This window comes from Dromiciops gliroides, chromosome 5, assembly GCF_019393635.1.
Source record: "Dromiciops gliroides isolate mDroGli1 chromosome 5, mDroGli1.pri, whole genome shotgun sequence".
Taxonomy (NCBI): Eukaryota; Metazoa; Chordata; class Mammalia; order Microbiotheria; family Microbiotheriidae; genus Dromiciops; species Dromiciops gliroides.
Window position 1 is genome coordinate 56,869,340 of NC_057865.1, and position 27,134 is coordinate 56,896,473.

The 27,134-nt window shown below is 35.8% G+C and overlaps 1 protein-coding gene and 1 pseudogene across 1 annotated transcript in view; both read left to right on the forward strand.

Moving 5' to 3' along the window:
• Positions 1 to 27,134, forward strand: part of MALRD1 (MAM and LDL receptor class A domain containing 1) — a 910,872-nt gene that overhangs the window by 136,581 nt on the left and 747,157 nt on the right. The window contains 3 exon segments of the mRNA XM_043967510.1: positions 5,015 to 5,222; positions 16,161 to 16,307; positions 21,347 to 21,444. Of these exon segments, the coding sequence (XP_043823445.1) occupies positions 5,015 to 5,222; positions 16,161 to 16,307; positions 21,347 to 21,444 (453 nt within the window).
• LOC122730246 lies at positions 24,234 to 24,334 on the forward strand (annotated as a pseudogene).

Sequence of the window (27,134 nt, forward strand, 5' to 3'; positions counted from 1 at the left end):
AAGGAGTTCTACCAAATTTGTTTTATAACACAAATATGGTGGTGATACCAAAACCAGTCAAAGCAAAAACAGAGAAAGAAAATCATAGACCAATTTCCCTAATGAATATGGATGCTAAAATCTTAAATAAGATATTAGCAAGGAGATTACAGAAAGTGATCACCAGGATAATACACTATGACCAGGTGGGATTTATACCAGGAATGCAGGGCTGGTTCAACATTAGGAAAACTATTGACATAATCAAGCACATCAATAAGAAAACCAACCAAAATCATATGATTATCTCAATAGATGCAGAGAAAGCTTTTGACAAAATACAACACCTATTCCTAATAAAAACACTGGAGAGTTTAGGAATAGGGGGAGCTTTCCTTAAAATAATAAACAGTATCTACCTAAAGCCATCAACAAGTATTATATGCAATGGAGATAAATTAGAGGCCTTCCCAATAAGATCAGGGGTTAAACAGGGATGTCCATTATCACCCCTATTATTTAATATTGTCCTAGAAATGTTAGCTTTAGCAATCAGAGAAGAGAAAGGAATTAAAGGAATTAGAATAGGCAAGGAGGAAACAAAACTATCACTCTTTGCAGATGATATGATGGCATACTTAGAGAATGCTAGAGAATCAACTCAAAAATTACTTGAAACAATTAACAACTTTAGCAAAGTAGCAGGATATAAAATAAATCCACATAAATCATCAGCATTTCTATACATGACCAACAAAGTCCAGCAGCAAGAGATAGAAAAAGAAATTCCATTTAAAGTAAGGGTAGACAATATAAAATACTTGGGAGTCTACTTGCTGTGACAAACCCAGGAACTCTATGAACACAATTACAAAACACTTTTCACACAAATCAAATCAGATCTAAATAATTGGAAAGATATCAACTGCTCATGGATAGGCAGAGCTAATATAGTAAAAATGACAATACTGCCTAAATTAATTTACTTATTCGGTGCCATACCAATCAGACTATGTTAAAATTATTTTATAGAGCTAGAAAAAATAATAACAAAATTCATCTGGAAAAACAAAAAATCAAGAATATCCAGGGAAATAATGAAAAAAATTCACAGGAAGGTGGGTTAGCGATACCAAACCTGGAGCTTTACTATAAAGTGGCAGTCATCAAAACAATCTGGTACTGGCTAAAAAATAGAGTGGTAGATCAATGGAATAGGCTAGGCTCAGGAAATGCAGTAGTAAATGACACTAGTAATGTAGTGTTTGATAAACCCAGATACTCCAGCTTCTGGGATAGGAACTCAGTATTTGACAAAAACTGCTGGGAAAACTGGAAGATAGTATGGCAGAAATTAGGCATAGACCAACATCTTACACCTTATACTAAAATAAGGTCAAAATGGATACACGATTTAGACATAAGACATGATACCATAGGTAAATTAGGACAGAAAGGAATAGTCTATCTATCAGATCTTTGGAAAGGAAAACAGTTTATGACCAAACAAGAGATAGAGTATATTATAAAATGCAAAATGGATGATTTTGATTACATTAAGTTAAAAAAATTTTGTACAAACAGAAGCAATGCATCCAAAATTAGGAGGCAGAAAGCTGGGAAACAATTTTTGAGGCCAGTACTTCTGATAAAGGCCTCATCTCTAAAATATATAGGGAACTAAATCAAATTTATAAGAACCCAAGTCATTCCCCAATTGAGAAATGGTCAAAGGATATGAACAGGCGGTTTTCTCATGAAGAAACCAAAGCTATCTATTCCCATATGAAAAAATGCTCTAAATCTCTAATGATTTGAGAGATGCAAATTAAAACAACTCTAATGTACCACCTAACACTTATCAGATTGGCTAAAATGACAAAAAAGGAAAATAATAAATGTTGGAGAAGCTGTGGGAAAATTGGAACACTAGTCCATTGTTGGTGGAGCTGTGAACTGATCCAGCCATTCTGGAGAGCAATTTGGAATTATGCCCAAAGGGCAATAAAGCTGTGCATACCCTTTGACCCAGCAATACCACTTTTGGGTCTTTTTCCCAAAGAAATCATGGAAAGGGGAAAGGGACCCACATGTACAAAAATATTTATAGCTGCTCTTTACGTAGTGGCAAGGAATTGGATGTTGAGGGGGTGCCCATCAATTGGGGAATTGTCGCGAAAAAATTTTAAGTCCGACGGAAAAATGAAAATAACAAAGTTTCCAGGCTGAAGCAAATGGGTTTATTGAGAGAGAGCTCGTCCCTCAACAAAACCGGTCATCCAGGCTTTGGGCCTGAAAGACCCAGAAGTACAAACTACATAGGTTTATATACCCTGGGGGGGCATTATCTAAAATTAGGACATAGTCTTGAGTAATAACAAGGGATCAGCACTATGATATCAATAGGGTGGATCATTGTTAGACCAGTGTAAAACGACGTGAACAGTGGGCCAGTGTAAAGCGGCGTGAACAGTATTACTGACCACCTACGGACCTTGTGACATTTCCTAGGGCGGATATCACAAGATCTACTATACTATGTCATAGGAAAATTGAGAAACATGGAAAAAGGACTTGACCTACTAACCTTATGCAATCTATATGAATCACAATTATTTTTTGTTAATATATATTGAATATTATTTTAATTAAAGCACTTAAAACTATAGTAAATCTCTTATAACTAAGGGACGGGGAAAATCTCACTCACATTATGGCTGGACAAGTTGAGGTATATGAATACAATGGAATACTATTGTGTTGTAAGAAACGATGAGCAGGAGGAGTTCAGAGAAACCTGGAGGGTCTTGTGTGAGCTGATGATGAGTGAGATGAGAAGAACCAGAAGAACATTGTACACAGTATCATCAACATTGAGTGTTGATCTACTGTGATGGATTATATTCTTCTCACCAAAGCAATGGCACAGAAGAGTTCCAGGGAACTCATGATAGAAGAGGATCTCCAAATCCAAGGGAAAAAAAAAAAGAACTGCAGAGTATAAATGCTGAATGAACCATACTATTTCTTTTGTTTTTGATGCTGTTGTTTTTTTTTTCTATTTTGAGGTTTTTCATCATTGCTCTGATTTTTTCTCTTATAACATGACTAATGAAGAAATAGGATTAATGTTATTATCTGTGTGTGTGTGTTTGTGTGTATATATATATATATATATATATATATATATATATATATATATATATATATATATATATATATATAAAACCTATATCAGATTACCTGTTGTCGGGGGGAGGGAGGGGAGGGAGAAAAATCTGAAATTGTAAAGCTTGTATAAAAAAGTTGAGAATTATCTTTACATGTAATGGAAAAAAATAAAATACTTTATTAATTTTAAAAAAAAGCAAAAAAAAAATCCAGGTTATTTCACCAAATATTTGGTTGCTTTTTTGTGATAGCCCAAAGTTCCAGTTTAAATTTTGAATAATTACCAAGAGACAAGATTTTAAGTTAAGTTGTATTTTTCTAAGGATTTATTCCCAAATCCCAGTGTTCTAGTTGACTATGGCATAGTGAATAGAATGCTAGTCCGAGAGGGTAGGCCAAGTTCAGATTCTGTCTCTGATGCTTATTGCCTGTGTGGTCATAATTAAACTAAGTCATCTCCTTGAGCCTTTACTTCATCTCTAAAATGAGCAATAATAATGCCAGTTAGAGATGTTCTACAGAGTTGTTTGCAACAGTTTAAATGGCTCAATCTCTATAACACACTAGGCAAACCTTGAAGTCTTAAATGACTGTAAACTATTACTATTTTTGTTCTTACATGAGATGTAATTTAGGGTTTACATTACTTTCTAGACCTAACTGTATACTTCATTTTAGGTAATATATATAAGTAAATATCTGTGTCTATACATCTCTGTATTTTACCATATATGCATATGCATTTCTGTCTCTCCCTATATATGTGTTTATGTATATAAAGACAGACAGACAGATGGAAAGATATAGGTTACATGGATCCCCACAATAACTCAGAGGGAAGTAAAATTATAAACATTTCTATCTCCCTCATAGTTAATAAATTAATTCAGGAGTATATGTAAATTCAATTGAATCTATACTTCCTGTTAAGAAATAGAAAAATGAAATCTTTTATTAACTTTATCTCTTGATCTCTCTCTTTTAAAGAAGTGTTAAGAAAACATAATTATGGTGTTTGTCACTAGTATTATTTCATAAATAGAGAGATAATGGCTTAAGAGGTTCCTGTAAGACTTCTGATCTGTTGATTTGGCTGTGCCCCATTTCATATAGTTGAGAAATATTCCCTTCAGTTAGGTGAACAAATGAAACCCCGAAAAAGACTCAGCTCTGATTTGAGATTTCTTCAGCATGCCCTGTCTACATGGGGCAGAAATGGTCCAAAATTGACCCTGTGAATAGGAAAGATGATGAAAACACAAGTCAGTCATTTAGTTAACAAGTGTAGCTTCTGATCAATGTACTATTTGTAGGCCCAGCATCTTTTATATGCTGTGAACCAGTCAACAAGTATTTATGAAGCACCAACTATGTGTTAGGCACTGGGGAAGAGAAGGGAATAAGCATTTATATGGCAACTGTTAGGCTAAGTGCTTTATAAATATTATCTCATTTTATCCTCAGAAATAATATTGCAGGGTAGGTCCTGTTATTCACGCTATTTTTACAGTGAAGGAAACTCAAGTGAGCAGAGGGTAAGTAACTTGTCCAGGGTCACATAGCTCGTTAGTGTCTGAGGATGGATTTGAACTCAAGTCTTGACTCCACACCCTGTGCTGTATGCACTGTGTCACCTAACCACTTAAGTGGAACTCCGGACATAAGTACAGAGAATGAGACAATTCCTGCTTGCAAAAGTCTTACATTGTAAAGGAGAAAAGATGAATAGAGCATAAGTATGAAGGGGAAGTCCATCCTGCATTATTTTTATTACTCAGAGGCTGTGTTAACTCTCCTTATTCTATAAGTTTTTTTAAAGACTCATTTTATGTTTTTTAAAATGTTTACAACTTTATTTCTCTAGTTTGTTTTTGAAGGAACTACACAAAGTCAGGCAGGTTTTATTGGCCTGGATGGCGTTCAGGTTTACGCCTGTGAAGAAACACAGACACAACATCCTTGCCGAGCAGAAGAATTCTCTTGTGACAGTGGACAATGCATTCCCTATGGGTCAGTATGTGATTACCAGCAGGATTGCTCTGACCATAGTGATGAAGATCCATCGGCATGCTGTGAGTGAATTAAGGCTTGTCTTTGCGTTGTTTATCTATTGTCCACCTGTTCTGATTAGGGACATAGCTTAATCCATTTTTTAAAAAGTCTGGTTAAAAGGAAAGCAGTATTTATTCTTGTTAAACCCATCTTTGTTTTATATGATATTTCTTCAATCTCTCTGGGGGCTCACAAGGCCCACTTCCTCCTTTGTCCCAAGTAAGGGTTACATCTATTTTTCCTACTTAGCAATTGAAAAAGGAACAACTGGAAGAAATGGATAAAGGTCCAACCTTGATGTCATAAAGACCCGGAGAAGAGAAGACAGGATGAATATTATCTATATTTAAGTATTAGAAGAGTTCTCATATAGAAAAGGAATTGGGCTTCTCCTTTTTGGCCATTGGGGGCAAAACCAAGAGCTGTGGTAGACACTGCAGAGAAGATAATTTAGGCTTGATGTAGAAACAATCTCCCAACAATTAGAGCTCTCCAAGAGGGGAATGGACTGCCTCAGAGTGTAATGAACTCTTCCTCTGTGGAAGGCTTTTACAGAGAGTGGATAAAATTTGATATATATGTTAGGGTAGGTTGCATAAGATGAGGGCTGAGTTCCTTTTTACCTCTTAAAATTATTTGATACTTGGGGGCAGCTAGGTGGTTCAGTAGATAAAGCACCAGCCCAGGATTCAGGAGGACCTCAGTTTAAATCTGGCCTCAGAGACTTGACACTTACTAGCTGTGTGACCCTGGGCAAGTCACTTAACTCTCATTGCCCTTCAGAAAAACCCCAAAACAAATGTGATACTGTGATTCTAATACTGACTACAGACAAGTCAACCTCAAAGTGCACTAGTCAACTCTTTAAGTGAATAAGTTATAGAAGAGTTGTCCATTTGCAACAGTGCAAAGGACTTTCCCATGTTGATGAGAAACCTCTTCTTTTAACCAAAATGAGCAGGCTATGTGTGTTTAGGAAAAGAGGGTGCTGCATGGGAGACAAACTATCCATACTTTCAGAAATATACAACATAGGGTTCTATCTTCACTGATCTTAATACTATCTACTTTCAGTCAAATTGGAAGTTAGAAAGTAGGGCTCCTTTATCTCAATATTGAACAGCCACAGAAACCCAACCATTGGCTTTTATTTGTCACCAACAGTGGGCACCTACAGAGGTAGCATGGAGTAATGGGGAGTGCTGGAACTGAGTTCAAATCACACATCTAACATTTATTTGTTTTGCTATATGGAGTGAGTCACCAAGCTCCTAAGTTCCTTAGGCAAATCCCTCAAACTTAACTCCTAGTTATAGAAGTGTTAGAATCTACATCAAATGTCAGCATTGGGAGTTTTCCATGTAGGTGACATCATGATCCTTTTCATATATTCATGTGGGATTGGCACTGTCATGAGTTGGTTTCTAAGGGTAAGAGAAACCAGTGTTCCTGAATTTTTATGAAGTCTCTTTCATTGTGTCAAATCCCACCAGGGAACACTTTTTTTTTTTAATTGAAAGATAAGTATTTGGAAGCACGTATTTCAGAGATCTATAGTTTCACTGGTTTATGAATTCCCATTGTGGGAACTCCTTCCACAAGAGGAAGATCGCAATCCATTTATATCTTAAAGTCTCAGAGGCTCAAAGAGTTTGCATACCTTGCCTAGCCTCATTCAATCAGTCAAGACCAGAGCAGAATTTGAAAACAGGTTTTCCAGACTTCAAGTCCAGCATTCTATACAATGGTGACCCTCTCTTACTTGAAAGAAAATATAATTTAATTGAAGACATCCATGATAGGGTTTACTATATAATCTAAGAATTTGTCTTAACTCACTAAGATGTTTATGGCTTTTTATAACCCAGAGATTCTGTCTAAATGAATCTCAGGGACAGTAGTTTTCATTTAAAAGTTGACATTTATTTTGCTGAGGCAGTTTTAACTTAGTGAGATATCTTGTTGAACAAGAGATAAATATTGCAACAAGATAAATGCCAACTTTTTAATGAAAATTCCTGTGTACAAAATGCTTTTGATGAGAGAAAAGAGGAGATAGGGGATAGGGGGCACAGAGAGAGGGGGGGAGGGAGGGAAGGAGGGAGGGAGAGGGAAAGGGGGGAAGAAAGGAGGGAGGTGGGGAGGAGAGAGAATGAGTATGAGTGAGAGCACCAACCTCATGGATGATCAGTCTGTCAGGAAACTCTAAATTTTAATTCATGTTCCAGGCATTATTTGTGATAGTGATGGGATTCTGTCTGGGGTTCACCATTTGGTTACTTCTCTTATGTAAATTCATCTTTCTGACAGTCTCCATCCTTCTTAATACCAGGCATCAAAAACACCACCATCACCTCACTTTTCAATTAAGCATTTTGACACACATTTGTGTTTCTGTAATTAAAAGGATTCAGCATGCTCTCTACTTTTCTTTTCTTGATCAAAATTCCTTCCTGGTATACTGGTACATGTCTTCCATTCTAATTCTGGACACAATCCCAGTGTCTTCTTTCAATAAGGTTTCTCCCGATACCTTCCTGGCATACCTCCAGTACAGTATCTCCTGATACTCTGCTGGCATTTCTCCAGTGCAGATGAAAACAGAAGCAGCCATCCACAAAAGATAACAGATAGTGTTATTTCCTAGGATTTAAAATTTTCTATACAATGCAATTCTCTTTGACTAAAAGGAAAATGATTTTTTTCTCTTAATTGCTGCCAAGTTGATATAGCAGATGTAACATAAAAATGTCATGGTCATTATAAATGTTGTATCAATTATTTATACATTTCATCCTACCATTGAGTGTTTCATGCTAATAATTATACAGTTATTATTCCTCTGGGAACATGTTATCCTTCACATACCACAGAAAGTCAAAATATAGAATAGGAATACTACCTTAAAACTTCCAAAATATAGCTTGTAAATTTTAGAATTTATTGTTCCCAAGTTTTTTTCAAAAATTACTCATAGGCTATGTGATAAAAATCCTCCAACACTACCTTTCATGTATGCTTAAGAATAAAATTTCTAGGTTGCGAATTTTCTCTCTTTCTCTCTCCATACATATATATACATACAGGCATAATACACATATATGAATATATATATATATATATATGTATATATATAATTTTGCATGTGGTCTGAACAGTATTTAAAATACTTTCCATATTTGCGTGCATCTGTCATTGTTAATCCATAAAGATCATAATATGATTAAATAAAGTCAACAACATATATATATATATATATATAAACGTGTGTATATATTGTGGGGACCAATTTTTAATTGGGGAGTGAGCCCAGGAATCAGCTGAAAATACACAGCAGAATGCCTGTCGCTTTCCAGCTTGCACCTAGAATGCCTAATTCTCCTCCCCCAAACCTAGAAACACCCCACACAGTTCCAGCCAATGGGATGGCCGCTCTGACAGTCACATGACTGCCCTCACTAGGCTTCCAATCATTATAATTTTGCCAGGCCCATGTCAGCAGCAGCGTCCGGGAGGGGTGATGAAGTGAGGTGCCAGAGCCCTGGCAACTGCTACTGGCTGTAGCCAGTGGGTGGAGCACAGTGCAGTTTTCGGAGCCCCAGGCCAGTGCTCGCCAAGGCATAAAAACCTCAAATAACAATTAATTCTTTACTATATATATATATATATATATATATATATATATATATATATATATATATATATATATATATATATATATGTGTGTGTGTGTGTGTATATATATATATATATGCATACGTAAGAGGAAGCATGGGTTCTTTTCCCTTTCTCCAGAAAAATGTTTTTCCATGTGAATGATTTAAAAACTTTCTCACATTTTAATGTGAAATATTAGTCAAGGGGCAGCTAAGTGGTGCAGTGGATAAAGCACCAGCCCTGGATTCAGGAGGACCTGAGTTCAAATCCAGCCTTAGACAATTGACTCTTACTAGCTGTGTGATCCTGGGCAAGTCATTTAACTCTCATCGCCCTCCCCCCCCAAAAAAAAAATTAGTCAAGCAGGCAGCTACTGGGTCATATGTAATACACTGGAGATAATGTAAAAATAATAACTTTAAAATTGTATATTTTCAGAATGTTTTTAATGCATCAGTCTTCCAGAGAATGTGTGACCCATAACCACAATTATCCATAATTCAGTTTAGTAACTTGAGTTGAGAAAAAAAAAGCCACTAAGTAACCAAAGTGGATATAACAAAGTCTATGTTCTGTTCCTAGGAAGCCACAAAGGAACTTTCTTTTTTACTATTATTTCAAACACAGGTCTACTAAGCTTGGTTATTTCATTCCCTATTCTAGTGTATTTTGAAAGCAACAGATCTGAAAGGTCATTTTCACAATTGTTACAGTTAATTCACTCACCACTAATAGCAGCAGGAAATAGTCATTCATAGCTTGACAGTGAATAAGAAGACAGAAAAACTATAAAAAAGAAAAGATCACAAAAATATGAAACAATCTGAGAACATTTCATATAGATTCAAACAACGCTGTACTTTTCAATGATTCCTGAAGACAACAGGATATATTACTTCAGTTAAATAATTGACCCTGTGGCATCAAAAAGTGAATTTTCTTCAGTAATATACTCTATTTTAAAAAGTGTAACAGGGGCAACTAGATGGCACAGTGGATAAAGCACTGCCCCTGGATTCAGGAGGACCTGAATTCAAATCCAGTCTCAGACACTTGACACTTACTACCTGTGTGACCCTGGGCAAGACACTTAACCCTCATTGTCCCACAAAAAAAGAAAGAAAAACAAAAGAATATAACAGATCTATAAGGGGAGCATGTTACCCTGAGAGTGACAGCACCCCTCCCCACCACACATGTTCTAGATTCCTAGTCCTATTTCCAATCTAGTCCTCACAGTCATATGGGGAAGCAACTCATGTGCAGAAGGGGCCAATTACCAAGCAATTACTATCCACAGAGGAGGTAAACCAGCCTTGGCTGAAGCAGCAAGGAAGAGATAGGGGAGAAGTGAAACAACCACCTTGACCACCATCTCTTTTCAGACTTTATTGGAAATACCTCAAAACCATGAACCCCAAAACCTTGGTAATAGCAATTATTCCAGTTGTGTCTTCAGCCATCATCTTGGGAAGCAAACTCTATGGAGATAACACCTAGCTACTGCAGGGGCTACAGTCTTAGTCACTAAAACCCTGAGAAGGAATTTCTTGACATAAAAGACATTGGCACTATCAAATGATTCCAAAACAGAAACAATTTTAATTTTATCAGAAATGACATTAGAGAAGTGATCCTCTGTTTTGTGGCTGCACTCTAAAGACCACAAGTGAAGCCTTCTTTTCTGGCCTGCAACTAAAATTTTCAAAATGTGTTGTCTTCTCATTAGAATGTGAGTTTCTTGAGAAATATCATATTTTTATTTGTATACTGAGTACTTAACAGTGTGCTTTGCATGTAGTACACATTTAATAAATGATTTTATTAATTTATTCAGAATATAATCCTAATTTTTCCCAAGTATGTCCTAAATAGACATTTATAAAATCAGTCATCTATAAAATCCACTTGTATGTAGAACTCAATGCTTCTCAGAAATAATGTGTATAAGGGATTGCTATATAATATGTTTGAAAGGGGACTCATTTTAAATGTTTCTGTGATTTTGTTAAGGTGGATATTCATGTAAATGATTCAAATGGCTACCTATTCCTCCCTACCCCTGCTTCCTAGGAGACTTTTGTCAGTGTATTTCCAGTGATTCATGTCAATAGGGCCACACAACATGCTAAAGGGCTTCCTCACTTTATTGTGACAATTATAAAACACTAGAATACAGGTATCTATCAATGGTCATTGCCGATTTTTGCCAAATGGTCAGTTCATCATCTTTTTGGATCATATTTGATTTTGGCAGCAGTTTTATTCAGATTCTTCTTTGTAGGTATTTTTTGTATAATGCTGTCTGATTACATTGTACCATATACTTTTCCATTGCCTTCTGTATGATATTGGCTTAATTCTTTTGAGTTTATAACTCTCATTCTGGAGACTTTGAAATATTTCCAGAGTTTGATGCAACCTAAGAAATTGCTTTTGGCATATCTGCCACATCTGGAGGACCTTATCATCTATAAAGAATGTTTCTTCAGGTTGGAATCTTTGCCATGACAGTAACAAAGATCTCTAGTGAACATAAATATCCGTATTTTATGCTTGAGTGGTATTATTGATCAAAGATTGAATAACTTATCTTTAAAAAATATTTCAAAAATCTTCCATAATTTGGATGTATACATGAGTGAGACCTTGTTGTAAGGAAGCTTTTTTTAAAAAAAATCTTTTAAGGTAGCATTTTGTTTGCCTAAATCAAAGTCTTTTTGGTTGTCAACAAACTATTTTTTGGGTAGCTTAGAATCTTTTGTCTCTATGTCTTTTAGTAAATCATGTGATGATAGAGATGGGGTCTCTAGCGTGAAATATTACTCATGAAAGTCTTTCTGTTTGCTAATTATATTCTTATTAAGGATTTCCAATTAAAGTATATGTTATTCTCATCATCATGAAACCATTGAGAGATCAACACATAAGGAATGCAAAGAAGGAAAAGATACCAATATGTCTGGAAAAATCTTACACCTTTATAATAGCTCCCCCTCCTATAAAAAAAGAAAGACAATGAAAAGAACATAAAAAATTATGTCCACTTGCTACCGAGCAAATATTAAGAAACCTTGATTCTACCTCTCTTTGTTTTTAACTATTGAATTCTATTACTCTTTACATAATTTGCAGCATCAAAGTTTGCATAATTAAATACATCATTGAGTTTCTCCATGTACCAAAAGACATTGGACTGTAGGATATTGATATAGTACAGACTATTCAGTGTTTTACTTCATTATAATCTCATCTTGATTTCTTCCATCAGAGGTTTTTCTTCTCTTAGTATCAGTTGATCTATAAGAATAAATTAATTGCTCATTATGCACCAAAATTTTTAATCTCTGAATTAAATCTCTGATCTTTTTATTCTTATTCAACATCCCTCTAGTTCAGTATAAATAGAAAGTGTAGATTTCATGGAATTGTAGCACACCAAAAGAGACTATAAAAAGTATATAATTTAGTCTCTTTTTATAACAAAAATGGAAATTGAGGGTCAACATTGGGTAAAGGGACTTGGATAACATCATGCAGCTAGTTACTTATAGACCTGGATTTATAATTTAAATCTTTTGATTCTCAGGAAATTGTAAAATCTTGCATGTGAGTCTAAATTAGGTAGTGCAAACAATACTTTTTAGTCAGAAGAGTTCTGAATTTTGTGCTTCCTGATCTTAAGATCTTGGTAAAATCACAACTTTTCTCTACCTCAGTTTTCTATAAAATGTTTATGTTATATAATTCATGAGATTATTGTGATAGAAGTATGTTGTAAACCAGTGATGCTAAAGTCAAATAGAAATGAAAGGCACTAAACTATATATAAGGATCCTTTCAAGCCATACATTGACTTAGTTTCAAAATGTAACCATCTATTTTTATTGTATTTTTATTTATTTTGTTAAATATTTCTCAATTAATCTTAACCTGGCATGGGGCATACTTAGGAGTTTTGTGGGTCACATGTTCAACATCTCTATAACATAAACTATAAAGAGCTACAGAAATGTAAGCTGCCATAATTGTTTATCTCAAGATATCTTTTAATTCCTTGTCTTGAAAAATTCCCTATGTAGGATCAAACTTTTGAGATTAAAATGTAGGCTTCCTAAGGACAAAGGCTATTCCTGTGTCTCAGTTTGTCATACAATTGAGCTCCTGATAGGTGATCAATAAATATTAACCAAAAATATTGGCAATCTATTTCTGGTCTAATGAGCCTTTACCTATTTTTTCCTGTCTCCTTTTCATTATGTCATACAGAAATTCTTCACTGCTAAAGCAGAAGCTTCATAAATATTTGAATGTGTAATATTGGAGGTTATTTACCTCATCTGTAAAAAAAAATGTGGCTCCTTTTGTTCTGCACATACAACACTAGTTAACTAGACAGGGGAAAAGATTATTGTTGACTAAGAATATTGCTCATCATACTGATGAACCTGTAGTACACATTTTCTCAAATCATCAGTGGTGCTGTGTCCTATACTCTGATTATAGATAGGGAAGTGTTTCCCCTAATCACAAATGTGCAAATAAAAATATACAAAGGCACTCAACAATGAAGGTACTATCTTGTTTGAAAGAATAGAATTTTCTTCAAGTTTTATTAATGTTTTAGTACCCAAAACTATCCTAGGAGATTGAATAACTTAGTTGCCAGAATCAATTTGACTCTCAAGATTTTTTTCAAACTTGATCAAACTTTGATCACTATACCCTAACTCCCTGAATTGCATAGGGCCTGGGAATTAATGGAAGATACTTAACTTAGCTGATTGAGCTTGACTTATAATTTATAGCCCAGCTATTTTCTGGAATATTTATACTCAACTAAAACCTAAAAAAATGAATGAATTGTCATGGGGAAAGCAGACAGTTGGACAGACAATTAATTTCACTATGGTAACTTGTTTTCAGATCATTTGATGCTGATGGATTTCAAACATTAACTTTCAGAAGGACAGTAATGTTTACTTTTCTTTTTGAAAAGCAAAATGATTGACCTGTGTAATGGTATAAAATATAAATAATGAAAGACTTTTTTCTATCTTTAATCCAAGTTATAGTTGTAATAAAACAGTAGTTTTGGTTCTGGCTTCCATGTGAGCATGTATATACACATACACATGTATGTATAAAAATACTCTCTATAGCCCTTCTGATTAATGCTGTGTAGCCAAGTCACTTGTTTTGTTAGTGGAGAAAAATATATTTATGCATAAGTTAAGAGAATGAAAATATACCATTTGTGCATTTTCATCTTGTCTCATCAGATGACTGCCTAAGTAAGCATTGTAGCACCTAGAGGTCCAAATATTTAATTAGCATACAGATAGCTTTAGCAGTATTGTCGTTTGCATATTCTACTTCAATGTGTTAACAGTTGACATGTAACTAATGAGCTATCAGATCAAAAGCCTAGGCATTCCTATTTAGATAAATGTGAAAATTCTATAATGACCAAGATCTAGTTAGCTGTTGCAATGTGCTGGTATATAAATGAGGAATATGACATTGTTTTTGACGGAAAACTCATTTTGGGTTCAATTTAGTGGTAATGGAGTCTTTCTAAACTCGAGACCTCTCATTTGCATGGTATCACTCAGTGGGAGTTATAGTTGTGTCTTTGGGTACCCCCAAAGAATAGTAGCATTTCTGCATAAAGCAACCCTGAATGCTGATAGAACATTTGCAAACAGTCTCATAGTATGTTTTATTCATCCGTACCACAATCATTGGAAATAGGTTGATAATGCCATTCCTCTTTTATAGATGAGGACATCATGCAAGACAGAAGTCTTAATGCAGCTTTTCCAAGGTCACAAATAAAATTAGCAACAAATCTTAGCTTAGGCAAATCTTTAACAAGTTGGTAAATGTGTCAGTGGGAGAGAACAGACTCTAGAGAGTAGTTGGGATAGAGAAAAGTGTCAAATGTCTTTCCTTCTTTTCTGCCAGTCCTCCCTTTTTTTTTCTCATCTTCTTACTTTCTTTTTAGTTTTCCCCTTCCTGCCCTTCCTCTGAAGTTTTAGTGAGTCTTTTAATATTTTGTGGCCCAGTCATTTCCTGATTGATAGTCTTCACTGTGTTTATCCTTTCTTACTAACCATCTATTATAAGAAATAAAAATAGTTAATAAAAGTGGGTGGAGAAGATGACCATTTTTGCCATTGTGACATTCCTTACTTGTAGTCTCTCAACAATCTATCTCTTATTATAGTTTGAAGATGGGAATCAAGACTGGCCCTTCTCTTTAATTTGACATATAAGCTAATCATATATCCTAGGGCAGTTAGGTGGTGTAATGAATAGAATGCCAAAACTTGAATCAGAAAGACTTCTTTTCTTGAGTTCAAATCTGCCCTCAGATACTTACTAGATGTGTGATGCTGGACAAGTCACTTAACCCTGTTTGCCTTAGTTTCTCTTCTGTAAAATGAGTTGGAAAAGGAACTAGCAAATCACTCTAGTATCTTTGTCAAGAAAACCTCAAATGAAATCACAAAGAGTTGGTCATGACTGAAACAACCGAACAACAACAAAATCAAGTGCCTGCTTTTCTAGACCTTGCCTTCTAATTCATTGCTGAGCCTTCTTGCACGGGGCTACCCTGTACCCCAGTTGTGGTCCTGTGGTTAGGAGAAGTAGAAAGGAACAGGAATCCTAAATACCCTCTAGAATCTATTTTCTCTCGGTGATAAAGAGAGGAGCCTTTAGTAATATATTAAATTAGATGCTGGGAAGAGAAGTTGTGCGTAATAATAATAATAATAATAATAATAATAATAATAACTTAGAAGATTTAATTTGCCCACAATTCCAAATGGCACAATTTTTTTAAAAAAATGAATAAAAGTGTTAAAGGAGAAAATAAAGTGAGGCAGAGTAAGGGACCTTAATTTGAATTATATTTGTGTCTCTTTTAATTTTTTTCCTCCATAACAATCAATAAGTTTATGTTTGACAACCAAATTAGTTACTCCCTGAAAAGCAGTGAAGTTTCACCAAGTGCCATTAAATAAAAAAAGGACACTGCCAATTGAAATGTTCTGTGCCAGAGTACTGAATGGAAAAATTTAGGAAAGTATGAGGCCTCATATAATACATATTAAGTTTAAATGGGTGTAGAGAAGACTAATTATGATTTAATGATCAGAAAACATTCTTTTTCAAATTGGTATGATTCTTCACCTATAGTGACCCAACTCTAGTACATATATGTGGTTCAATTTCATACAACATTTTACTTAATGTTCCACCATGTTTTATTTTTCTTTCCTCCTGGGCCCTAGCAAATTATACTATGTGTAATTTTGAGTCTGATTTCTGTGATTGGAAACCATTATGGACAAAGGAGTCACCCTGGAAAATGTCAAAAGGATTGCCTTCCAGAGAATTTGCTCTTCCTCACATGGATCATACAACGAACAGTGACTATGGTAGGACTTTTACATTTTTTTCTTACAGTGAATTGAAAATTTAGTGAGAATAGCTATATTGAATATTTTTATCATGTGTATGCAGAATTATGGTGGAATAGTTAATCAGTCTTGGACTTGGAACCAAGAAGATCTATATATAAATTGTGCTTCTCTACATTCATGAAGATCACAAATTCTACATGTGTTCAAGTATTTAAACATTGGAGCTATTTAAGCTATATCTTGGTTCCTATGACTTCCTTGATATCTATAGTGACCAATAAACATATGTAAACATATATCCCCTATGTAATTTTCCTCCGTATATAGAATTAAATTAGTGGGAATGTAATATTTCAGGTTTTCTTCTACTTATGAAAGTTAAAGAAAAGTTAATAAAGATAAAGCTTGCATTGAAATTCTCTATAGCAGTCTGAAATTATGAGATTTTGCTGAGGTTGTTTTGCAGAGCTATTCCAACCCTATAAAGACAAGGAAAAATAGTTTAATCTTCCCTGTGAAAATAGAGAGCAGTATTTTAGCACCATCCACATAGCAACTCCCCAAGTACTGGGATGTAATTAAACTACGTTTCATCTTTTCCCTTTTTGGAACAACCTTAACTCCTTTTAATCTGCTTATTTTCACTAATTCTGTATTTTTATATCCCTTTAAAATGCTCTACTTAGCACCTTAAAAGGAGCCCATCAAATGCCAAATAAAAGAAATGATTGCTTAAACATTCCAAGATCTCCGGTTCACTTTGAAAAAGAATGACACCAAATTGTAAGCTTTGTGAAATTGTGGTTCACTGACCTCTAAAAGTACTTGTTCCTACTTAACATCATCCTGATTTAGTTTTCTTTGGTAATTTCTAAAGAAGAATGCCAAATAAAAGCAGTTTTGATCTTGACATTAGTAGAAGCCAGTGGAGACTAGGAAGAAAGTTTTGACCATCAATCTGTTAGACTAACCCCTTAAACTCAGTTAATTATGTCATGACAGAGAAAGTTCTGTGTCTTTATTTTGGTGTCAATAAGCTTCATTTTGACATTGAGATTTTGTGTCCATGATAGTGGTGTTAAGAAGGTGGAGATAGATTCAAGGTTACTAATAGTTGGAGATGGATATCAGAAGAACATTTTATCCAGAACCACATATAATCTACTTGGAGGAACCATTTTCAACTGCTAAAAGCTGGTATTATGACATAATGAACCAGTAATGTGGTGTCCTCTGCAAAGAAAACAACACGTAAAAAAGGCATTCATCTATTCATTTAATGAGCATTTTTTCACTACCACTAGGCAGTGGCATACACACACAAAAAATCATAATTAAAATAGTTTCTATCTTAAGGAATCTATATTTAAGTGGAAGAATGCAATATTCATAGAGTTTAGCAAATAAAAAATAATTTAAAAGAGCACTGATGGTTAGGGAGGTCAGGAAAGGCTTCCTGTAGGGCATTATGCTTTCCTTAAGCCTTGAAAATTTCTGTAGGCTGAATTGAAGAAGACTGAATTCCAAGAATGTCAAGTCACTTGGGAAAAAAGCATGGAGATTGGAGTCCATGCATCGTTCAGAATTTTAAGCAACAAGTTAATCAACAAGCATTTATTCAAAACTTGCTAAGTGCTAAGCACTGTGCTAAGTCATTCAGAAACAAAGAAAGGGAAAAAGAGTTCCTGTCCTGTCAGGGGTTCAGATTCTAATGGGGAGAGGCAATATGTAAATAACTAGGTACTTATATAGAGAGAGCAGATGGAAGATAATATGAGAGAGGAAGAAACTAACACTTAGGCTGTCTAGGAAATACCAACTGGCTGGAAAATAGAGTATATGAAAGAGGACAATGTGAAATGAATCTGGAAAGGTGTGAATGAAACCAAATTGTGAAAGGTTTTAAATTCCAAGGTGTAGTGGCAAAAAGGAGTCACTGAAAACCTGGGTAAAGGAATAACAGTTTGAATATTCTATTCAAACTGAAAAATTATAATAGTAGTCTTCAAGCCCACATTGTGAATCAAATCCTTACAATGAGCAAATTGTTATTTTTAGGCCTTTCCTAATAATGGCAGCATGTGTAGGATTTATTATAAAAATATTCTGGTAAGTCACCTGTGATAAATATTACCAGATTCCCCTTTTGTTCTGTACTATAAACAATCTGTAAAAATAAAGCTAAGCTCATGAAATTGGGAACCAATATCCAGATCTAACTTATGAAGATCAGAGAAAATATAAGATTAGACTTTTTATAGGTGAAAAGGAAGATGTCTGAACTAGGTCTTACAAACTGTTTTGGTCCCAGGAGTAATTGGGGAAAATCTGGTTTCCATTGAGCTCCCTTTTGAATTTCCTCTCTTTAACTTGAATGGAAATAATTGTTTGTGTGTTTATGTTCCTATTAGGATATAATCCCCTTAAAGCCAGGGTCCAAGTTTCTGCTTTTCTTTCAATCTCTAGTAATTAATACAATATCTGGCCCATAGTAAGTACTTAATGAAAGTCTGAAAGGCTGCCATTTCCAGACTTTTCAGCATAGGTGAGTAAAAAGAAGGAATGGAAAGAATGAAAGGGTAAGGAAAGAATAGAAAAAGAAGGAGAAAAATGAAGGAAAAGGAAAAAAATAATAACCAATACCTTTGGGTAAGGCTATTAATAGTAGAGTTCCACCAGCAATTTAATTCATTTTAATGTTTACTAAGGCCATATGCTATGTGTAAGACATGATGCTAGGTGCCCAGGATATACAAGGCATAGGGAATGGACCTGTGATCTCCTTGGTATAAGAAACTTCTAGATTAGGAAACTTTCCACCTTGACTTTCCTTGATTTGCTTTCTTTTTGGGGGGGGGGGGAGGAATGAGGGTTAAGTGACTTTTCCAGGGTCACACAGTTCATAAGTGTCAAGTGTGTGAGGCTGCATTTGAACTCAGGTCTTCCTGAATCCAGGGCTGATGCTTTATCCACTGCACCACCTAGCTGAGCCCCCCCCTCCCTTGATTCACTTTCAAGGATAAAAAAATGAAGTAGCCATTGTCTTCAAAGAACTGCAGTCCTACTGAGTGATGTAACATGTAAGCATATACATAAATTTTGAGTTCATGCGAAGTATTAACTTCAAGAAGTAACGCCAATAATGAGGGACATTATGAAAACCTAGTATAGATAGAAGATGGCATCTCTGTTTTGCTTTTAATGGCTGCCAGAAAATTTAAGAGGTCAAATTGAGGAGGTTCCAAGGATATGCCCTGCCTTCCTTGGGGATTCCTCTTTATTGACTCAAGTTCTCATAAAGGTTTAATGTCCAATTTTTATTATAGTTTTAAACTGCTCAAATTGAGGACTCTTTGGAAATGCCATCAAACCTACTATTTTTAGATGTCAAAGTCTCACATTTAATGGAGTCACAGATTTATAGAATTTTAGCACTAGAAATGGCCATTTTGGATCCTGTACATAACTGCAAATAATCACATAACTATATAAGCATAAAGTAAAAAAAAAAACAAAACCAAAACTATGTTAAATTTTAAAACAAAGAATGGATGATGGTGATTAAGAATAGTTGACTATGTGTCTATGGATATTACACAGTTACTTATTCTATATTTATACACACACACACATATATATGTATATAGGATCATAGGAATCATTGACACCACCAGGCTAAACCTCTCATTTTGCATATGGTGGAACTAAGGCAGATCAAGATTAAATGATTTGTTCAGGGTCCATGCTATTGTCTGAGGTAGTGTTTCAATTCAATTCCCCCTGCCTACAAGTGTAGTCTGTTTCCTTTTATACTGACTAGCAGTCTTTGTTTTAGAATATAAGTTTCTTGAGGGCAGGAGCAGTTTTTCCTTTTCTTTGTATCACCAGTAATTAGCACAGTTAATTTGACATGTAATCAGAGCTTAATACATAATTATTGACTGATTATCATCATTTAATCTACATGAGATTCAAAATATGAAATTGACTTCTCTTAATTCAGGCTCCGTTATTTCTAGATATGGACATTAGAATTCTTCTCTTCTTCCTACTCCACCAACTTTTACCCCTGTTCCCTAGTTAAATAACTACTCTTGGCTTTGAGATTTTCAAAACTACTTTAAGTTTCAAACTAGTCTAGTTATGAGTATTGCTGATTCCCACCACAAGGTGGTTGGTTCGGTCTGTGTCACTGCATATCAAATGTAACTTGACATTTAGCTCTGAATTCTCCTTCCTTCTGTGTAATTGCATTGACACATATCTATGAAAATGGTGTTCAGAACATGCTCCTGTTCAGTCACAATAGCCAACTTGCCAAGTTTCACATGCGTTTGTATTTATCAGAGGACAGGTCAAGCCTCTGATGTTGTTTTGCAGAGGAAGCTTCCTTGTATGTTTTCACTATTCAGTGATGCTAACCCTGACAGCAGCCAAAGTACGTTAAGGCTGGAGATGATATGAGATGTTATCCTCTTTTACCTTTGCCTTCAGTGCATCTGCTATCGTCAGAATCCTGAGGCGGTTATTTTGCCAAAGTTCAGATTAGATCTTTAATTAAGCTTTCATCTCCACTAGCACAGACAACAATGTCAAGCTAGCAGGCCCCAGGAGAAAGGGAGCTCATTTCATTGGTTCATACCATTCAGAACTTTGTGAAGATGTTTAAAAAATAGAGCCCTCATGGGGATTTCATAAGGGCAAGTTGAATACATAACAGTGAGCTTAGACACTTAATTTAATTTTGATTTCAAAGTTTATTTACATCACCAGTTGTCAGTGGAAAACATTCTTTAGGGGTTCCAGATGAAAACTAGCTTTTTTAATCAATTAAACTTGATTCATATCAAAATGCTCAGTATAATTCATAAAGTAAAATTTAAAGAAAGAACCTTTGATTATTTGCAGGGATTACTGGGAAAGGAATGGAAATAAAATTTATATCATATCAAAATAAAAAAGTAAATTGGATATTCAAGAGGATTTAATTTTAGGGAAAATAATTCCTAATACTAAGTTTTAAGTATATCTAAAGTCAGTTTGTTTATTTTTAGGATCATTCATTTATTTTGGTGCAGGCCAGCACCCTGGCATGTCTCATCTTGGTGGTCCTTTCCTTACTGGATTACATCCTGCCTCTGCTCCTTGCCAGGTACCCAACTCTTTTCAGTCACTACCACCAATTTGTTAGTTTTAAACTCAAGCTTCTGACATACTTAGCTTTTTACTTTATATTTACATAGTGCTTTGTACTTTTACAAAATGTTTTCATTTCATTTGATCCTCATAAGAATTTGGTGAGTTAGATAATGTAACTGTAATATTATTCCATTTTACACGTTAAGAGATTGAGATGCTGGGAGATTGTAACTCACCCTAAAAAGACCCAGATAGTGAGTGGTAGAACAGTTTCACTATAATGTCAATGAAGAATTGGATGATTTCTTTTATTCCCCATCCATCTTGTCACTCCAGGATGCCATTTGTCAAAACATATACACCGTTCTTTTATACACTAGAAGTTGGTGTTGGTAATGCTATCCCTTGTAGCCTTCTTCCTTTAACTATTTTCTCTTTTTTTTGTTCATTCAATAATTTAAAACATGTATATAATGTCAAAACAACAAAATAGTATGGTTATTTCAATTGAACAATCAGTAATTTGTGTGTGTGTGTGTGTGTGTGTGTGTGTGTGTTGGGTGGGTCAAAACAATTGTTAAGTCAGAATATAAATAGACTAATGGGAATTCCCTAGATTTCTAACTTTTTCATCAATCAATAAGCCCTTATTAAACTTCACTATCTCCCTAAGATAGTACTAGGCACTGGGATACAAAGACAAAAGTGAAAGTCCATGTGTTCAAGGGTATAGTCTAAGAGGGGAAACATAATTTATTATTAATTGTTAATAATAATAATTATGAATAATATTAATAGTATTTATGTTACTTTAAATTTTGCAAGGTATTATGTAAATATTATTTTATTCTCATCAACATATAAAGAAATTGAAGTAGAAAGTGATCAGATGACTTGTCTAAAGTCACAGAGTTAGTAAGTATCTGAACCAGGATTTGATCTCAGGTCTTCCTGACTTCAGAGCTAATGTTCTATGCACAGTATAGCTAGCAGCCTCATTTAGGTATGCAAAGAAATAATAAAACAGATATAAGGCGATACTCAGGGTACAGATAGAAGGAGGCACTAGCAACTGGGGGAGACCAGGCAAGGCCTCATATGGAAGGTCAAGGTGAAGCTGAATCTTGAAGGTAGCCAGGGATTGCAGGAGGCAGAGACTCATTCAAAGTGGACTAATGAGTAATCATGTCTAAACGGATCTACTTTCTCATTCAATTCCCTCTAGCACAAGCCCAATCCCCAGTGTTTTGGGGACGTTTAATTTACTGGTCAGTAACTTTCACTCTCATTGTGCCTGTCATCACTTAACTTGGCACAAGGTGGTAACAATCAGAAAACCATCAAGAGATCAATAGTTGTCACTTTCCACCTCATTGCCCGGATGCCAAGGGTTGAAAGAATTCATTCAGATACCGCCAGAGATCAATTGGGCATCACTAGGTGTTGCAGATCAGATTACTTTCAGAATTCAATGTGGAACAAACTCAAATGGGATTTTCCCCCCATTCCCCTATTCCATTTCCCCAGGACGCCTTCCACTTGACCTTTCTATTTCTTACTGCAGTGGATAGGATAGATGATGCCTAACCCTCCCTTCTTTCAGACCTCAATCTATTTAACCTCCCTTGTTTTGGTGCAATGGTGAGTTTACCTTTAAATAACCCAGGACCACTTAACTGACTGTTTAAAGTGCTTCATTAATTGGATATAAATGCTATTTATTATTATTATTTATTATTTTACTCCTTACTGTAGGCAGAGACAGCTAGGTAGAAAAGTAGATAAGGTACTAGTATTAGAATGAAGGTCTGGGGGGCAGCTAGGTGGCACAGTAGATAAAGCACTGGCCCTGGATTCAGGAGTACCTGAGTTCAGTTCCAGCCTCAGACACTTGGCACTTGCTAGCTGTGTGACCCTGGGCAAGTCACTTAACCCCAATAGCCCTGCAAAAAAAAATAGAATGAAGGTCTGAGTTCAGATCTAGCCTCAGATACTGACTAGCTGTGTAACCCTGGACTTCTCTTTACCTTGGTTTCCTCAGCTACAAAATAAATAATAAAAATAGCACCTGCCTCCCAGGGTTGTTTTGAGGACAAAATGCTTAAATTGTAAAATTTAAAAGTACAAGGCTTGTAATAGGCCTGTAATAAATGCTGCTTTCCTTTGTCCCTCTGTCTTCCCTTCTTCCCTTCCTTCTTTCCTGTCTTCCTCATTTCCTCCTTCCCTTCCTTCGTTTTTCTCTCCCTTTATTTCTCCTTCCCTCCCTTCATTTATTCCTTCTTTCATAAATAAGCATTAGAAGTCTAAGTATCATAAGAGACCTCATAGATGTCAGTGACCCAGGGTACTACTTACATGAGATTATTAGTCCCACCTCTCAAACTTGTTAGCAAAACATGAGAGGTAAGTAGAAATGTCTGGGACCTCTTTGAAAGAGGATCTCTGAGAAACAATGAGTAAAGTTCAAAAGATTTTTCACACACTGTGTTCTTATGACAATTCATTTAAGATCATAGGATCAGATTTAGAACTAGAATGAGTTGGAGAATTCATCCTGTCCAATTTAAAGATGAGGTAACAGCTTCAGAGAAGGAAAATGATTTGCCTCTGGTTGCAGAAGTCAGAAGTTGAAAAGCCATTATTCAGACCTATGGCCTCAAAATGCCATGTTTTTCCATCCCACCAGGCGGCCTCTCTAAGGTCACTAAATTTCAATTGATGCATAACTATGGTTAATACATTTGTTGCCACTTTGAACCAAAATGTAGAACTTAACCAATGGCATTTAAAAAAATTACTTAAGTGTTTGCTTTAGCAGCACAAATATAACATCTGGAATCAAAGAGAAGATGAGCCAATGCCCCTAGTAAGGATGACACATAAATGAAATTTTCCATATTTTTATAGAAGCAGATGTGTGATATACCCTGCTCAATTCAGTGGTACACAACAAAGAAAAAAATAACTCTTGGAGTGTCTCAGGAAGAATTACTGGGTAAAAGGAAAGGTGGCAATGGAAGGAATTGGAACAACAGAAAAGGGGAAATAGCTCAGTTTAGTAAGGGGAGGGGTCCCATTGAATAACACACTCATAAGGGAAGAGGTATATTTTATAATAGGAGATGAGGATCTGACAATGATATCATCTGTAGGCATTTGTTTCTCAGGGAGCCTATTTTCTGAGAGGGTTGTCAATTTCTATGGACAATTTCCTGCCTCAGGAGAAGGGGACTTAGCATTTCTCAGGAAAATTGAGATTCAGAAGAAGATAGATATGCTGAGGGGATTTCATGGAAAATGGGAAAGTAAATGATCATGGGGAGGGCAGGGATTGGAAATGGATAACATGATCAGGTGACACAAGAAAATCTCTATCATAGGACAATACTTCTATCTTTATCTCCTGTAGGAATTGATACTTTTAAGACTAGGCACAACAAGGGGCAGCTAAGTGGTGCAGTGGATAAAGCATTGTAAAGTTGCTATATAGCTATACTGCCCAAAATATCTAATGAGTAGTCGCCAATAAATTATAAGCTTTAGTAAGAGCTTAGACTTTTAAGCATTTATTAAGAATAAGAATTTGGAGAAGAGAGAGAGACAGAGGCCTAGACTCAGCTATCTATCTCAGGGAGCCAGCATTTTTGCTCCACTCTCCTCGAGGTCCTGACAAAGAGAGAGAGCCTCGCCCCTTCTTGGTCCCACAAGCCTCCTGTGAAAACTGGAAATATTCTGTCCCCACACACTCAGCTCCAAGCTAATTGGCTGATAGCTTTGATAGACAGTACCCACGAGGAAACGTCACTTCTTGACGCCAAGGAACTAACCTGGCAAGCTGCATGGCTTGCCCTTAGACGCCTTCTCCTCATGGTGGAGCTTTCCTACAGTAACTCCACTCCAATTGTTACAGCACCCTCCCTGGATTCAGGAAGACCTGAGTTCAAATGCAGCCTCAGACACTTGACACTTAATAGATGTGTGACCCTGGGCAAGTCACTTAACCCTTTTTGTCCCCCCCCCCAATAAAGGTACAACAGAAAAAAGGGGGAATGGCTGAGGGCACAAGGTTAACAAGGTGATTAAATTTTACTTGGAGATGAATCTACTCTATATCATCCCCAACAAGCATGCATATTTGGTTGGAGATGTCCAATTAGGAAGGCGGAGTCTGTCCCCGACTGCCAACTTCTGTTTCTTTGTACCCTGCTTCTATCCTCTTTGCCTTTACCATACCCATGGGGTCATCTCAGCTTTCCCTCTGCTTCTCCCTTCACCCCCAGCTCAGGAAGGCTTTTGCTAGTACTATGGAAATGTGTGGTGCCAGATTTAAGAAAGGGTTGAATGGAAAGAGTTGAATCATGGAATCATCCATTTAGAGCAAGACAGAGTATCAGAGGCCAACTGAACCAATTCCTGCATTTGACTGATGATAAAACTGACGCCTAGGAAGGTGAGACTTTCCCTAAAGTCCTACAAGGGAGTAGATACCAGAGATGTGATTCGAACCTGGGACTTTTGTCTCTAGGGGAAGTCTTCTTTCCAAGGAGGCAGTAAAAAAGTACTCTGGCTCTGGGGTCAGAGGTGGTGGTTGTTCAGTCATTTTAGTTGTATCTGACCCTTTGTGACCCCCTTTGGGGTTTTCTTGTTTGCCATTTCTTTCTCTAGTTCATTTTAAGATGAAGAAACTGAGGCAAGCAGGGTTATGTGATATGCCCAGGGTCACACAGCTAGGAAGTGTCTGAGGCCAGAGTTGAACTCAGTCAGATGAAACTTTTGACTCAAGGCCTGTAGCTCTATCCACTGCACCATCCAGCTGATTTGCAATTCCAACTGTGATGCTTGCTTCTTTGTGGTTATAGTCAGGTTCCTAGGCCTCAACTTTCTTGTCTATTTAAGGGGAAACTAAATAGCGTCATAAACTAGCTCTAAAGCCATGCTCCCATGAGCTTTCTACACTTTTTTGAATCATTCTGGAGATGGTGTCTGCCTGATACCTTTTCTTTCTACTAGAAAGATGAAGGTTTAGATCTACTTACAGTTGGGATAGGGTTAATTGGTTAGTGCTGCACTGTTTACTTTGTAGGGGGAAAGCAGCAAGGGTTTTATTGGCTGTCTGGGACAATATTTGAGGAATGGAATTCATCTGATAAATGTTCTTGATTTAAAATTGTCTATACACACATATATTTATATGCATACACACATATACATGTCACATATCACCATATGCTTAGATATATCATATATTGCCATATGCTATTATATCATATATACCATATATCACCATATGTTAATATATAACATATATTAACATATGGTGATATATGATGTTTTGGTATAAAAGTTCCATTAAAATTGAACACACCCAGCAGATTTTGGTAATTAGCTTTCCCTGTCAGTCATCCTAATCAGAACATGCTGTTAATATTGTCCTTCCTGAACAATAGATACAGCTCATTATAAAAAGTTGTAGAAGGGCAGAATGATAAGGAAAGCAACATTCTTTGATCCAAATAAAACCTTCATTAGGTAATTAGGTCATTTTTCCCTACAGAAAGCAGCTTACAAGCCAACAGAGCTAAGCCTTTCTTTGTAAGAATTCTGAGGGATCACGGCCATCATTTTGAAGCTAGTTTTCCAAGTGCATGGTTTTAGGATCATTTTGCAAGGCTTGTCCATTCTTGATGTATGGGCAGCCCATAC